Source organism: Saccoglossus kowalevskii, chromosome 8 (genome assembly GCF_978046115.1).
Source record: "Saccoglossus kowalevskii chromosome 8, keSacKowa6.1, whole genome shotgun sequence".
In the NCBI taxonomy this organism is placed as follows: domain Eukaryota; kingdom Metazoa; phylum Hemichordata; class Enteropneusta; family Harrimaniidae; genus Saccoglossus; species Saccoglossus kowalevskii.
Genome location: NC_140648.1, coordinates 29,443,791 through 29,460,073, shown reverse-complemented (window position 1 = coordinate 29,460,073; position 16,283 = coordinate 29,443,791). Strand labels below are relative to the sequence as shown.

Below are 16,283 nucleotides of genomic sequence, written 5' to 3'. Positions count from 1 at the left end.
CCATTCCTATAGTGAAGTAAAGCAGTTCCCGCCAACTAAATTATATGTGCTACTATTTTGGTACTATCCCTATAGTAAAGTATAGCAGTTCCCACCAACTAAATTATATGTGCTACTATTTTGGTACCATCCCTATAGTGAAGTATAGCAGTTCCCGCCAATTAAATTATATGTGCCACTATTTTGGTACCATTCCTATAGTGAAGTAAAGCAGTTCCTGGCAACTAAATTATATGTGCCACTATTTTGGTACCATCACTATAGTGAGGTATAGGAGTTCCTGCCAACTAAATTATATGTGCTACTATTTTGGTACCATTCCTATAGTGAAGTAAAGCAGTTCCTGGCAACTAAATTATATGTGCCACTATTTTGGTACCATTCCTATAGTGAAGTAAAGCAGTTCCCGCCAACTAAATTATATGTGCTACTATTTTGGTACTATCCCTATAGTAAAGTATAGCAGTTCCCACCAACTAAATTATATGTGCTACTATTTTGGTACCATCCCTATTGTAAAGTATAGCAGTTCCAGACAACAAAATTATATGTGCCACTATTTTGGTACCATTCCTATAGTGAAGTATAGCAGTTCCCGCCAATTAAATTATATTTGCCACTATTTTGGTACCATCCCTATAGTGAAGTATAGCAGTTCCCGCCAACTAAATTATATGTGCCACTATTTTGGTACCATTCCTATAGTGAAGTAAAGCAGTTCCCGCCAACTAAATTATATGTGCTACTATTTTGGTACTATCCCTATAGTAAAGTATAGCAGTTCCCACCAACTAAATTATATGTGCCACTATTTTGGTACCATTCCTATAGTGAAGTAAAGCAATTCCCGCCAACTAAATTATATGTGCTACTATTTTGGTACTATCCCTATAGTAAAGTATAGCAGTTCCCACCAACTAAATTATATGTGCTACTATTTTGGTACCATCCCTATAGTGAAGTATAGCAGTTCCCGCCAATTAAATTATATGTGCCACTATTTTGGTACCATTCCTATAGTGAAGTAAAGCAGTTCCCGCCAACTAAATTATATGTGCTACTATTTTGGTACTATCCCTATAGTAAAGTATAGCAGTTCCCACCAACCAAATTATATGTGCTACTATTTTGGTACCATCCCTATTGTAAAGTATAGCAGTTCCAGACAACAAAATTATATGTGCCACTATTTTGGTACCATCCCTATTGTAAAGTATAGCAGTTCCAGACAACAAAATTATATGTGCCACTATTTTGGTACCATCCCTATTGTAAAGTATAGCAGTTCCAGACAACAAAATTATATGTGCCACTATTTTGGTACCATTCCTATAGTGAAGTAAAGCAGTTCCAGACAACAAAATTATATGTGCCACTATTTTGGTACCATCCCTATAGTGAAGTATAACAGTCCCCGACAACAAAATTATATTTGCCACTATTTTGGTACCATCCCTATAGTGAAGTATAGCAGTTCCCGCCAATTAAATTATATTTGCCACTATTTTGGTACCATCCCTATAGTGAAGTATAGCAGTTCCCACCAATTAAATTATATGTGCCACTATTTTGGTGCCATTCCTATAGTGAAGTAAAGCAGTTCCTGGCAACTAAATTATATGTGCCACTATTTTGGTACCATCACTATAGTGAGGTATAGGTGTTCCTGCCAACTAAATTATATGTGCTACTATTTTGGTACCATTCCTATAGTGAAGTAAAGCAGTTCCTGGCAACTAAATTATATGTGCCACTATTTTGGTACCATCACTATAGTGAAGTATAGGAGTTCCTGCCAACTAAATTATATGTGCTACTATTTTGGTACCATTCCTATAGTGAAGTAAAGCAGTTCCCGCCAACTAAATTATATGTGCTACTATTTTGGTACTATCCCTATAGTAAAGTATAGCAGTTCCCACCAACTAAATTATATGTGCTACTATTTTGGTACCATCCCTATTGTAAAGTATAGCAGTTCCAGACAACAAAATTATATGTGCCACTATTTTGGTACCATCCCTATAGTGAAGTATAACAGTCCCCGACAACAAAATTATATGTGCTACTATTTTGGTACCATCCCTATAGTAAAGTATAGCAGTTCCCGCCAATTAAATTATATGTGCTACTATTTTGGCACCATCCCTATAGTGAAGTATAACAGTCCCCGACAACAAAATTATATGTGCTACTATTTTGGTACCATTCCTTTATTGAAGTATAACAGTCCCGACAACAAAATTATATGTGCTACTATTTTGGTACCATCCCTATAGTAAAGTATAGCAGTTCCTGCCAACTAAATTATATGTGCTACTATTTTGGTACCATCCCTATAGTGAAGTATAGGAGTTCCTGACAACAAAATTATATGTGCCACTATTTTGGTACCATCCCTATAGTGAAGTATAGCAGTTCCCGCCAATTAAATTATATTTGCCACTATTTTGGTACCATCCCTATAGTGAAGTATAGCAGTTCCCGCCTATTAAATTATATGTGCCACTATTTTGGTACCATCCCTATAGTGAAGTATAGCAGTTCCCGCCAATTAAATTATATGTGCCACTATTTTGGTACCATTCCTATAGTGAAGTAAAGCAGTTCCTGGCAACTAAATTATATGTGCCACTATTTTGGTACCATTCCTATAGTGAAGTAAAGCAGTTCCCGCCAACTAAATTATATGTGCTACTATTTTGGTACCATCCCTATAGTGAAGTATAGCAGTTCCCGCCAATTAAATTATATGTGCCACTATTTTGGTACCATCCCTATAGTGAAGTATAACAGTCCCGACAACTAAATTATATGTGCTACTATTTTGGTACCATCCCTGTAGTAAAGTATAATTTGTGTGCAATTTTACTGTTAAAGAATTTTTGTCATCAAATCCATTTTCAAGAAACATTTAATTTGGTACACACCTTCAATTTATTTTATTTTCATGCTAAACGTTGATACTTTTACAATCCACCAATGTCCAAACAAGCTGCAGGTATTTTTGTTACTAGTGGCGGTCTTTATTGTCGAAGTAGTTATTGTCCGCTTGCTCATTAGTAGTATTCAATGGGCTTTACTGCCACCTCCTAGGTCGCTCATTATTGACACGGTACCAAAATAGTGGCAAATACCAAAATAGTGGCTTAACAAACGTCTCCATGAGAGAGTATATAAAACCATGGAGGTAATAAGAACTTATTACCTCCATGATAAAACCAAAATAATATATGGTCAATTGAATTCAAAATCGTAAGGCAGGTGTGGTCCTGGCCAGTGTCAACAGATGATGGAAATTAGAGTATGATTTGTGGGTGGGAAATTGTGTAGACTTTGCCTAGTACTTTAATTATGTATAATTAGTATAGCTAATACCAGGGGGTATCTAGAAGTTGTTTCAGCCTACTTCCTCACAACACCCTCTTTATGCCGTGGTGTTTTCCCACCGGTGTATAGGTAGGCAACACCATTGAACCCGCGCTATATTTTCGTTTTCGTATCGCTGAATATAAAAAGCCCTAGTAATTCATATTTCACGATCATCGTGCTCCAGATCAATTATATGCTCAAAATGCCATGGTTTTATTCATGGCGCTGAACTTTGAATCCCTCTCATTATTCTTACTACCCGCCCGAAAAAAATGCTTTTAACCAAAGACTGGAAAACTACTATTGACTCACCAGTGTCCTCCTTTCTGGTTGGCATTTTTTTTTGTTATAAAGTCGATTTGTTGTGACATCGACAGATTTAAAACTCCAAATTGAAGGATTTAATGTCAGAATTTCGAGATAATTATTTTTAAAAAAAATTAGAAACGCAATTCCGTGCAAGTATTTGCAATATTTGCCATGAAAGCCAAAAAGTCAAAATTTCGCGAATGAAATCCGAGTTTCAATATAACTGTAGAATACTTTATTTTCGCTATTTTTGCCGAAGGAATGATTTAGTGAAAATCAAATCCAGCGAATACTAGTATATCTTTTTTCCTATATTTTAAATTCAACCCATCAAAAATTAGTGAAAATAAATTCCACACAAAACAACCAAAAAGTGTATTCAGCGAATTTCAAAATGAATTCCAGCTAAAATGAAGTATATTGTAGTATATGATTTCTAAGCACAGCTGTCCTACATAGAACCGTGAAGGTAGAAAAGGGATCTCTTTTCTACCTCCATGATAGAACCCAGGCACGCCCATGTGTCCTCAGGCTGTTTCTATGTGGCCACGTGGTCTCATCGACCTTGTTTCCAGCCTTGTTCCTGCACGTGATAATGTGGTGATCCAGTGCCTATATGTCACGTGTTCGAAGTGCCCCTGTACCTATACTTGGCGACGTGTTTACAGATCTAATAGCCTAAGATTTTATCATCAATAATCATATATTGACATCAAACTATGTCAGCAATGCCACAATAAACACTGTCTTTAGTGTTATTTTTTTCACGATTCCTTACACAACAGTCACAATTTTACGAAGAAGAAAATTAACCACAATTAGCCTGAGTGTATTCTGAGATAACATATATATTAACGTGAAGTCCACTCAGAAATAAAAATAAATAAATCGTACTCCCGTTCAATGTACGTAAAAATGTTTACGGGGGGGGGGACATTTTTTTCGAGAAAATGATGGTTTATATTTTTTAATGAATGGTGACCTTTTTATCAGTATTGGAACGCTTTTACAATTGTTGTTATGGTTATGATTTAATGACATATGTAACATTTTAGGCTCGTGACATATTATATATCTGTTTTTATTATTTAAAGTATCTAGTTTTAAAGAGTTTATTAATAATAAAGCCTACTCATAATATTTGAAAAAGTTGGCCATAAATCGCATGGTATTGTTCATTGGTTTCGTATTAAAATTGTGAAGCTATTGTCCCATGACACCATGAACTAGCTTTTTTGTGTGTTACTGTGGCGTATTTTGAGAACCTTGTCCTAGTATTTTTCAAAAATCGCTATTTAAAGATCAATCAACTTGAAGATTTTTGAAATAATTCAGAACAACAAAACGTACCCATCATTCACAATATTAAAATCGTTATTTTTTGGATCAATCAACTTGAGAATTTTTGAAATAATTCAGAACAACACACGTACCCATCATTCACAATATATCATTTTATTCAGTTTATGTCACTAACTTCAGGCTACAATTTTAGATATGGCATAATATCTCTGCTATAGGAACCTATATGATCATGATAAAAGCGTTATAATACCGACAAAATGGCCACTATCCACTAAAATACAACCATCATTTTTCACGAAAATTAGGCTGATGATTCCACATCTTTTTTTGAATATCCTTATATTGCCTGGGAGCACAATTTATTGCAAAATGAATAAATTCTGGTTAATATGTGCATTTATAAGTAGGCTTCTACCTGAATATTATGTTGAAAATAACTACTCTAAACATAGCAATTTGTAAACATTTGGCCAACGGATGGTTTTCACCGATTTCAGTCGACTGACTGTGTTTACTACACATGGCAACATTATTTGTTAGCATATGTTTGTATAATAAAGATATTAATGTTTTATTAATTTTGTGTGCTATTTCCCCCATGTGTCGTGTGTTTTCATCTCGCCCGAGAACAGTGTTCTCCCACGAATGTAAACATACTTACCTTTCATTTCCCAGATCAACACTAATAGAATTTCTGAATTGCTGCTTCCATTTATATCTCTACGATGCCTCATTTGGTGCATTATTTGCAATATTATATTTCAAATATTATTTAACAATCTCAGACTGGATATTTTACTCAATGAATCAGCATCATATGTCTACGAAAATTAAACTGCGCACACTGGCTACTTCAGGATCAATCGCGACGCTAACAATTGCGCGATTATGACCCGTTCCTATGGCTATGACGTATTTTTAGAATGGCTAAGCAATGAAACAACTGAAAAATTGCATTCCTCTATAAAAACGGATAAGTCTCTGCCGCATAACCGGTACAAGTGGCTTGAAGCGCACACCGACGGTCATATATTAAACAACTTAGATTCGATTGAGTCTATGGTTGAACCGCCAGCCAAGGCGGGACATAGACTTGAAATCGAAACCAATAATTAAACTACTAGAGCAAATACCTGACTCAGATTATAATCACACACATACACCAAAGTAGGGTGTTTGATTTGTCAAAAAGAAAAAGCGACGTTACACGGTCAGAGTTCTAGTACACGTGTCGCAGGCGTGAAGGAAACGTACATATGATCATCGATATCCTCACGATGTAGCGGCTTGGAAGCAATGTACATATGCTCTGCCGATAACTATTCTAATGTTCCAATAATAACATTACTCTCAATTGGTAGCCGTTAGTTGCATGTGTGATCAAAATTCTCCCAAAATTATTAGTCCCCATGATGCTCAAACCAAGACACACAATAATAAGTAAATTAGATGTCCATACATTCGCGATGTCAGTCAATGATGACGTCGTATATGACGTTTTGATCACGTGGGAGAATCAATGACACTCCACGCTGCCGTTGCTCACTGGCACGGGTTCAATTCGTGATATGAAAATGCAATACTCTAAGAAATCCATCTAATCATGGACATAATTGATTTATATATATATATATATATATATATATATATATATATATATATATATATATATATATATATATATATATATATATATAGTTATTATTATTACATTCGTGCCGCTTATTAAACTGAACATGCGTTGTTTTATTTGATCACATGTCCGTCAAACATGCCGTACAGAATTTCCCCCATAATGTGGACTCCTTTACAGTGAAAAATTATAATAAATGTAGAAAAAAAGGGCAAAGTACGTTGACTCGGTCACCGCTGATTCCGTCAATATATTTGTTGATGGTAAAAGTATTGCTGTTTTTGTGTCAGTACAATATATTAGTAAAGGGTCGTGCGTCGGTCGCCGGGTCGGATCGGAGAGAGCGAGCGTCGAGCGAGGAGCTCACTGCTGGCACGAAGCCAGATGTATTTATAACATAATATATTCATTCGAGCATAGTTGCAATAACCTAGGACATACTGTACATTATACCGGATCCGGATCAATAATCAGACACCAGAACTATTTTTTTCTTGAACCCTCCACGGGAAATTTATTTCATCACTTTACAGTACCAGAGGAATGGTGTAATACGATGTAATTGTAGAACCTACGTTAGTTCCGCTAGATTTACTCTATTGTCATGACTTTTTCCCGGCTTGGTTTCATGTCATGTTAGAGGCATGATGGAAAATTCGATTGGAAACAAGTTTTTGGAGATTTCATACTGACATTTTTGTAACAAAAATCGGGCTAAAATGAACTTGAATTCAGTGAAAATAAAAAGGTGTTCGTCAGTGTCGATGTTACGGTAAGTTCATATGTTTTAGCCAACACTCGAAATAGTAAATTTTTTCGTTTGTGGCCGTCACGAAAAAAGTTACGAAAAGTCACAGGATAAATTACGAAAAGAGGAAATAATGCTTTCTAGTGGTGTTCTGCACTGGGCTCCGTTGATGACACTGCAGATGCCAGAGCACATTCTTGCCTTTTTGTCCGGTTTGCGAAGTGCTTTTACTTTTTGTATTAGCAGTGAAAAAATAGAATGTCAGATGTTTCAATTGCACGTTGATATGAGAATTTTTTTTTACCTTAGTACGTGAAGAATTTAGAAACCGTGCTTTATATTTTGTAAGCATAATCGCTTTTACTTTTAGTCTACACGTATCTTGGCTGCCATTATTTGTACGCGTGATACATTGACATTTACCAATAAGATGCGTGGGCGGAGTGTGGGAGGAAATTCCTGTCCCGCGCTTACTGCATGCCTGCCATTGGTTGTCCTCGTGTTTACCTTGGTTTATGTTAATAAGGTACTACCATTATTTTGTGGATGTATGGCGGGGGGTTGTCCCGTTCGTCCCTGCGAGCGAGATTAGAAAACATACTACATTTTCATAATCTACGCTGTAAAAATAAGCAACATGCCATTTCATATTTAGCTAAAGTATACTTTAGCGAAAAATTTCTTTCAAATGTTTAAAATCTATATTTTTGTATAATTTGTTTCAGGTTTTGTCCCCCACACTCGTGGCCAAGACCCGTTCATTCATGTTCGTGCAATAACACGCTACGCTCCACTATCTGTTCACGTGAACAATTATGCTGGACTTCACGAGCATGTGCTGTATGGTAACGAAGTAGTATTGCATCACCTGAACGCTAGGAAGACAGTAGTTTTTATCACTCTAAACGCTAGACCTTCCGAAAAACAGTTGTTGACTTACACAAGTAAATAGGTAAGTTTGCGTCGTGTATTTTAATGTTTTGCTCAAAATCGCATTTGTAAATTGTATATTATCATGATAGGAGAGCTTCGCGACCAATAACATACTGAACTTCTGACTAAGGTTACACGGCGGCAATCCGAAATATGCCGTGAATCTCGTGTCGTTTATTAATATGAATCATATAATAAGCACACACATAAATGTACTAGTTGTTTAATGTATCTGCACACCAATATTTTTACGTGGGAAACGTTCTATAACAAAAAAAAAAACGCTTTGTTTTTTGTTTTGTTGTCATTCTGTTTATTGTTAAATCTCCGGTCCATCACGTAAACAAACGAATTTGGCGCCAAATACGAAATAAAAACAATTCACCAAGCTTGCCATCATTAATAGAATATTAAGACATTTGATTGTGTGACAGTAAATCTCTTAACCACGATTTGTCTGACACATTTATGCAGAGTATCTCGCATTTTCGTGTTTGATTCTGATACGGCCTGGCCCGCGTGTACAGTGTAAACAATAGACTTGTAAACAGTAGTCAAGACCGTTTACGCGCCATATATAAAATCGTATCCATAGCCGTAGTATACGTTGAATTGTTTCCAAGCTTTTCACCATATGTTTGCCAAATTTAACCACTTATGTTTTACACTAACCCCCCCCCCCCTTTTCTAATCTGTACGTATTTCGTCAAGAAAATATCGTCTAGAGTAGGGTCGAAATTTTGAGCCAGATATAATTTCATACTAATGATCTAATTATTTAAATTTTTAGCCCCAGAGTGAATAGTATTTCTGGATTGTGTGGTGAATAAATCTAATTCACGCGTAAGTGGGCTTCATTGGGAATTTGTTTTCTTGGGAAATTTCTACATTCCTGCTGTCATTTATTTTGCAGTCTGTGATTGCATCATGTATTCAACCCCCCCTCCCCCTCGCTGACATAGATTCGTTTTAGACTTCAATTTCATCACTTAGCACATTCTTTCAAAACTTATTTTAAAAACGCATTGAATATAAATAATTCTGTATTTCTTTTTAAATAATTTCTTATTCATATTGCATCTTATCTAAAACATAGATATAGCCAGTACTTTAATGGAATGGTGAAGAATTCTAACATGCTTGCATCCTATTTTTATCAATATGCAATATTGAAAATCTACTCTGTCTCTAACTATGTAAACCAAATCCAGTCGCACAGTGGCAGGGGAAGGGGGTCCACTGTGCCCATATTCTGATCTTGTGATCTCCACCAAAATACTTGGTGTAGCAATCTTGTAACCTTGACGAATTGTTGCAATGCAAAAGCTTAGTGAAGCCAAAAATATCCAGTAACCCTGCCTACTAAATTTTTTCACAATTTAAACATTAATTATGCAAATTAGCTTACCTACCAATGTTGTGTACTGTTCAAAAAGTTCATTCAACTTCCATTAGTAACATTATTAACACAAGCACATACCTACATGTAGACATGGTACTAGTCCCTGGCCATGGTATGACTTACACAAACTAAAAAGCCATATAAACTATGCAGCTGAGGTAAAATGTGGTCTATAGAATATCAATTATTTTTTGGCTTTCAGGAAATAAATTAAGCTAGAAGGTTTTTTTTTGTCCAAAACAACAAAAAATATATAAAATGTCAATGTGTTCTCAACCATTTGTAAAACTCAAACATGGCATGGTGGGTCATTTTATTAATGTACAATTTTGTTTTTCAATTTTATACAAAGGGCCATAATGTTTGCATATCAGTTTATTTAAAAGGTTTTGGTAAATCTAACTAACTTCTCTTGAAAAAATTTTTCTGAAGTTAACTTTATACAGGCTTGTCAGCTTCAAAAATTGCCTTGTATTTTGACAAATCATTGTAAAATTAAGTACAAAAGTTAACACATGGTGGACTGAAATACTTTTTTGTTTTTGGGTGTTTCCTATAAATTTATTTTTCACTGATTTTTGACAAGTTGAATGTGAAATATAGGAAAAAGGTATATTTGCCGGATTTTATTTTCACTGAATCATTCCTACAGCGAAAATAGTGAAAATGAAGTATTTCACAGTAATCCAAAAATGGTAGTGTGACATCATTAGTTCTAATTAATATTAATAAGCATGTTCAACATAATCCAATCAGCAAGCGTCTCATTTTGAATAAGCAGGCGGTCCCAGTTGCTGTTGTGTGAAGGCATGTGCTTGCATTATTAGTGTAGACAATGCCATTTTATATTGAGCTCTTGGGCCAATTACTATTAAATGTTTGAATAAAGGCTGATGATCGGTACAAATTGTAATAAATACGTTTATATACTAATGTTCATCCTTCTGCCTTTTGGTGTTTTCCATATTCATGCCAAATTAGTTTTGTTCCATGAAGTTCACTCAAAATTATCGAGGGGGGCTATATGTCATTCACTATCTCTGTGAATTGTTCAAATCAACTTGTGGTACTAGTATATTATCTAAATATCAAAGGTCTGCAGTTCATTCATGTTTCTAACCTTTTCACCACCAGGTCCCTCTTTTCATCACACAATAGTCCCATTTATAGTCTGTACTTTCCTTCAGAATGTTGGGACAAAAATAGCCAAATGTTTTGAGTAAAACCTGAAAATGGGTTCATTTCCAGAAATATTGATAAATATAAGATAATACAAGTCTGGTAGTGAAAAGGCCAATGTAGTGGCAAACTAATAAACTTAACTCGGCACTGATTTGTGTTTTACAGAATAACAATGAATTGAGAGGATAGCATACATTTTTGTAGAACTATGCCTTAGGCTAAAACTTCTTTCAGTTCCCATTCGGATATGCTTACAAAATAAAGACTTTAGTTTTGGTTCTTGCTCATTCATCCTGACATAGCTGGTCGATTTTGTACAAAGTAGTTACACCAGATTTGTACTTTTTAGAATTCCACATATTAACTATTATCTTTATTACATGCTATTTTATTGATGTGTCTTACTTTCACCATAGATTTACTTTTTCATTTACGCATGTTGTCTGGCGTGACATTCATTTGGGTTCTCAAAATGCAGGAAAACTTAAATGTATCCTTAAACCCTTCTTTTGGACAAGCCTGGGCCAATTTCATTTGCACTTGATATTATGAAACATGCATATGGGGGCTTACTGATACATTTGCATTTTCAAAATTGGACATGCTAATTTTTAAGACACTGAACAACTTCGTTCAAATCTAGTACAAAAGAAGGAAGGAAAAAAAGAATGAATGATATATGTATAATTGCATATCAATTTGTTTTTTTATTTTAATCATGTTTTGAGTTACTGATGCACATTGTTGTGTTTTATGATCTGATTTGAAATATCAGACAGGCAGCTGTTGTTTTTTTCTTCTTAACCATTTCTTTTATGAAATTTTTGCTAAATTTGATATGAAGGTATGTCATACATGTCTAGTAATGCTGTATGCTTGTCGATTTTTCAGTGAAATTTAATTTCTTAAATTTAATCTTTTTTCTCAGTTTTATATCCTCTAATTTGAAAATCATACCAAGGCTAAAATAACTTGTATATAGTTTAGTAATGCTAAGGTTTGAACTTCATATTATTGAAGGTACCCCCTTCAAGGCAAAAGTTGCCAAAATAAATAGCCTTGGTGTATTTACACAATAAAAATCTGTATGGCAAACTCTTTGGGCGTTGATGCAATTTACTTTTGATGCTCCCCTAAAGTTCATGCCCTGTAATGCCAACACCTGTTTCTGCTGCTCTATGAAGCCACAATAATAAATCACATGACGTTTATCAACTCAAAACAACATTTCTTTTACCTTGTTCAAAGGGCACACTGTAAAAGGGTACTCCTGTTTGTTGGACTTTATGCCACCTTTATAGTGTACATTCCAAATTTAATATACTATCCACGAGAGGAGAGTACCGTATTTGTGAAAATGTTTCAGATATTTGGGTTGAAACTTTACTTGAAATTGCAAACTGCTCAAATGTTCATTGTGAAGTAAAACATTGTTTTTGCGGCACAGAAAAAAAAATATATAATCAGTTTACTGTAAAATACTTTATTTTCACTTGGAATTAATTTTCGCTGAAGGAATGATTCAGTAAAAATAAAATCCAGCAAATATATACAATCTTTCCTATTTTTTACATTCAACTTGTCAAATATCAGTGAAAATAAATTCCATACAAAACACCCAGCTAAAATAAAGTATTTTACATTATTAATAAATCTATACCTGTAGCTATATTTTAACTGTAGTCGACCAGCGCTATAAATTATGGAAGAGCATCAGACCTGAATGTCTGTTGTCCTTCAAAGTATAAAGGCATTTCCGTCAATGACTAAGAATACTAATGTATGTTAAATATAGTGTGAATTACAAATATACCAGTAAATGTTGAATAAGAGATGTGAATAAACTCCGACATGCAATCGTGACTTGACTGACCTGTTTACAGACTGACGTTTTGCCTTTTGATTGTTTATTCATTCTCATCTTATTAACTAATACAATTTTAAGGTATCAATTTGTGTTGTGTACGTGGTTTGTTCAAGCTTTTTTTCTGTTGACTTGCCAAAATTTATTTTATTTTAGTTTGCTTTATAGACGCGTTTTACTTTACTGTTAAATATTTTTGTTTTACAGATCTCCCTCAAACTGTACACACCATGACATCAACAACATCCAGTCTCCAAAGAGTTTTTATTGGCCTTGTGGCGTTTGGTGTCTGCTACTTGCTTGGCATGCTATACACAATGGATTTATCAGACCTCCACCCTAGAATAAAACCACGACACATCACAGAAAAAGAAATAAGAGGACCTACGTATCACAAGCATAAAATTGATCCAATGGATGTGAACCTTAGGGAAAGTTATGAAAGTCGGCGATCGTTGATTGATATTGCCAAACCACATTTATTGTCTCGAAGAGAGATTTTGAGTTATCATCGAGAGACCCTGGATTACCCTGTGGACCCGACCGAATCAGTGCAGTTTTATGAATCACTTCGTAATGAGGCAAATGATGTCCTAATGCAGTGTGATACATGCGCACTTGTTTCTAACTCAGGTATGTAAATTGTAATTATATCAGGCTTGAACTACTTCAGACATGGAATGCAATTGCCTTGATGCCCTCAGAGGTTTGCCAGGGTACCTTAAACAATTTTCTCTATATTTTTCCTGTGCGACATGGCAATTTTGTCCTGAAATTGGGTGTCCTCTCAAGCCCTATAATATAAATTTCTCGTTTAGTCAATCATTTTTTAAGCAAGTTATTTAATAAGGTTTTTATGTTAGTAAGAGACCTTCAGATTGATGATGGTTGTATTTATTATTTCAGGTCAACTTTTAGACTCTAGGGCCGGGGACGATATCGATTTAGCACAGTGTGTGTTCAGACTGAATGCTGCTCCGTCACTTGGATATGAATTGGATGTTGGTAGAAGAACAACTGCCAGGATTGTCTCGCACAGAAGGTAAGACGCATTCTGTCATGTTAAAGTGCAATGGTCATTGCATTTCGAATCTGATGACTTGTATGAATATGAGATTTGTGTCCATAAACATTGATTTTCCCACAATGGGAATTTAAATATCAGCTTTGACTTTTGAAATATTCGTTGATATGTCATTCCACGTTAAACGTTTATCATGTCACTTTGTGTGCTAGTTTATGTATATTACAATACATTACTGTGTACGAAATATGTCAATATTTAAATTTTCAAAATTTAGCGACAAAGGCTATACTTGGTTAGCATGTGTGTCAATTGAAATCAAATTCAACAGCTTTAAGTTGGATAGATCATTTATACAAATTATTGAAATATTTTTCCTTCTTCTAATTTCAGCATTTCAGATTTAGCTGGTAATGCAACAGAGTTGCTCAGTCGAAACAGGTTTTTACAAAATGTCTTCTTGCATGGTCCAGAATATAAATTTAACACTGGAAAAGCCCCAGCTATCCTGCAGAGCCTGCTGCAAAAATACACTGATGTTGGATTCTACAAACTCTCTAAAATAGCAGAGTCTCGATTGGACAAAGAGTACGAGATGCACACTGGAAAATCAAGGTTTGTTTTATTTTTTATTTAATACAAATACGTGATCAAGGATGGTTGTACTGACTAGATTCAACATGAGTTCATGTTAGATGTCTCGGCATGTGTCATGTATGTACCGTTTCATACTAGTATGACAATAATTGAGGGAAGTGCAGCTTGATGTGGTTGGATGCTGTAGTACCGGTAATGAATGCAAACTGTTTTCAGTGATGCATATTTGTGTTGCTGCAATCATTTTTTTCTTGAATGATACATCGCCATGAAAAAATAATTGTTTTTCGAATCTTCTTTGCTGTTCATGTGCACGATGACTCATAATAAATACCATAACAAATAGATACAATTTCAATATTACATTTATTATCATCATATGCATGTCGTTTTCCATATTTGGATCAAATAACAGATTGATGAATGAAGGCATGATTTCTGCACGAGTCAAGTGGGTTTAGTAAACTGAGTTTATTTATACAATATTTGAATGTACACAGCCAAAATAACCACTGTTGGCTAACAGTGATGTTTAAATACCTTATTTAGCCAATCTCTGGCTAAAAAAATAGGCTTTATTTTGATGTTAACGTATTATATTTCTTAACAGGGTGTCAACAGGGACTGAATATTCCACTGGACTTTATGCCTTGAGTGTTATGACAGATGTCTGTAATAATGTTGTAGTTTATGGAATGATACCAGAAACCTACTGCAGGTATGTTATTTCACCTACAAAACAAGGACAATTACATCCATGTATTTTAGACCCTGGCAGGTTGTGGTTTTGTTAGTAAATTTGCGCCTAAATTCATGCTAGTACATTATTGATTGAGCCTGCAGTCAAAATAGGGCATGTTGCAGTAATGAAAAGTCTATATGATGATCATATTGTTTATTTTGTACAAAAAAATTAGTTATTCTCTCAAAGATATATCTAATGTAAAAGTTTTGTTTGTTTTTTTAGTGAACATCCGACCAGCAAAGTGCCCTACAGTTATTACAAACCTCAGTCTGCACCTGAATGCTTGATATATCAGTACCATGAAGAAATAGAAAGCGGTGGACATCGATTAATGACGGAGAGGAGGGTGTTTAAAGCATGGGCTCTATCAAATAACATCACATTTAGTCATCCCAGGTGGTAAAAAACAATTATTACCAGTAGTATTTTTTTAAAAAACGTCCCAAATAATTTATATTCTCACTCAACTGCATTTACGATTTGCAAGAGATAATTCTGGGAGGAAAGGGATAAAGGAGAAGCTCAGTCATGTTTGGTAACCAGTGAGGAAAGTCAAGAAGGTTGGTAGGAAGTTATAGCTGTGGGAGAAATGCAGAGTTTATGTACTGAAGAGTTGTACAATATTTGCATTACCAATCGTTTGAGTGCAACAGAATAATGCATATACTTGAAGTGACATTGCTTTCAAGAACTATTCTGAAGTTTATTTCTATGATATTTGAATTATTTATTTTCCAAGTGGGTATTGGTTGAAACTAAACTGCCACTCTACATTTTTTTTTAAATGAACTATTTTCAAGTTTTATCTTTAAAAAATGAAAACACATTTTATTAGAATTTCAACAAAACAATGCAAATGCTGAGATGAAATGTTATATTTAAATAAATTTGATAAGATGGTACCACCTTGAGTTGTACCTGTTGTGCCCAATGTTCTAGATTTTTTTAGTAGATTTTTTCCCATGAACTGCTGTGAACAGTTATGTTAAAGCCACAATTCATGGCTTAACGTTTATTTTTCTATTTATTGTATAGCACTTTGAACACCATCAGTTTTTCCACCAATATTTTGTTCTTGTTTATGTATTTTTCTATAATTTCTCATTAATTTTTTATCAATTGGGTGTTATGTTTTGACAAAAATTTTTGACATTTTGTGTGTGAAATAT

The 16,283-nt window shown here is 34.6% G+C and overlaps 1 protein-coding gene across 1 annotated transcript; it reads left to right on the top strand.

The window, feature by feature from the left end:
• Positions 1–8,187: 8,187 nt before the first annotated feature.
• Positions 8,188–16,045, top strand: LOC100374020 (alpha-N-acetyl-neuraminyl-2,3-beta-galactosyl-1,3-N-acetyl-galactosaminide alpha-2,6-sialyltransferase-like). Its single transcript, XM_002735636.4, has 6 exons — positions 8,188–8,319; positions 12,956–13,381; positions 13,655–13,790; positions 14,166–14,387; positions 14,980–15,087; positions 15,337–16,045. Exons 2-6 carry the CDS (start codon positions 12,979–12,981, stop codon positions 15,515–15,517), a joined length of 1,050 nt encoding a protein of 349 aa, XP_002735682.1. The 5' UTR covers positions 8,188–8,319; positions 12,956–12,978; the 3' UTR covers positions 15,518–16,045.
• Positions 16,046–16,283: the final 238 nt, after the last annotated feature.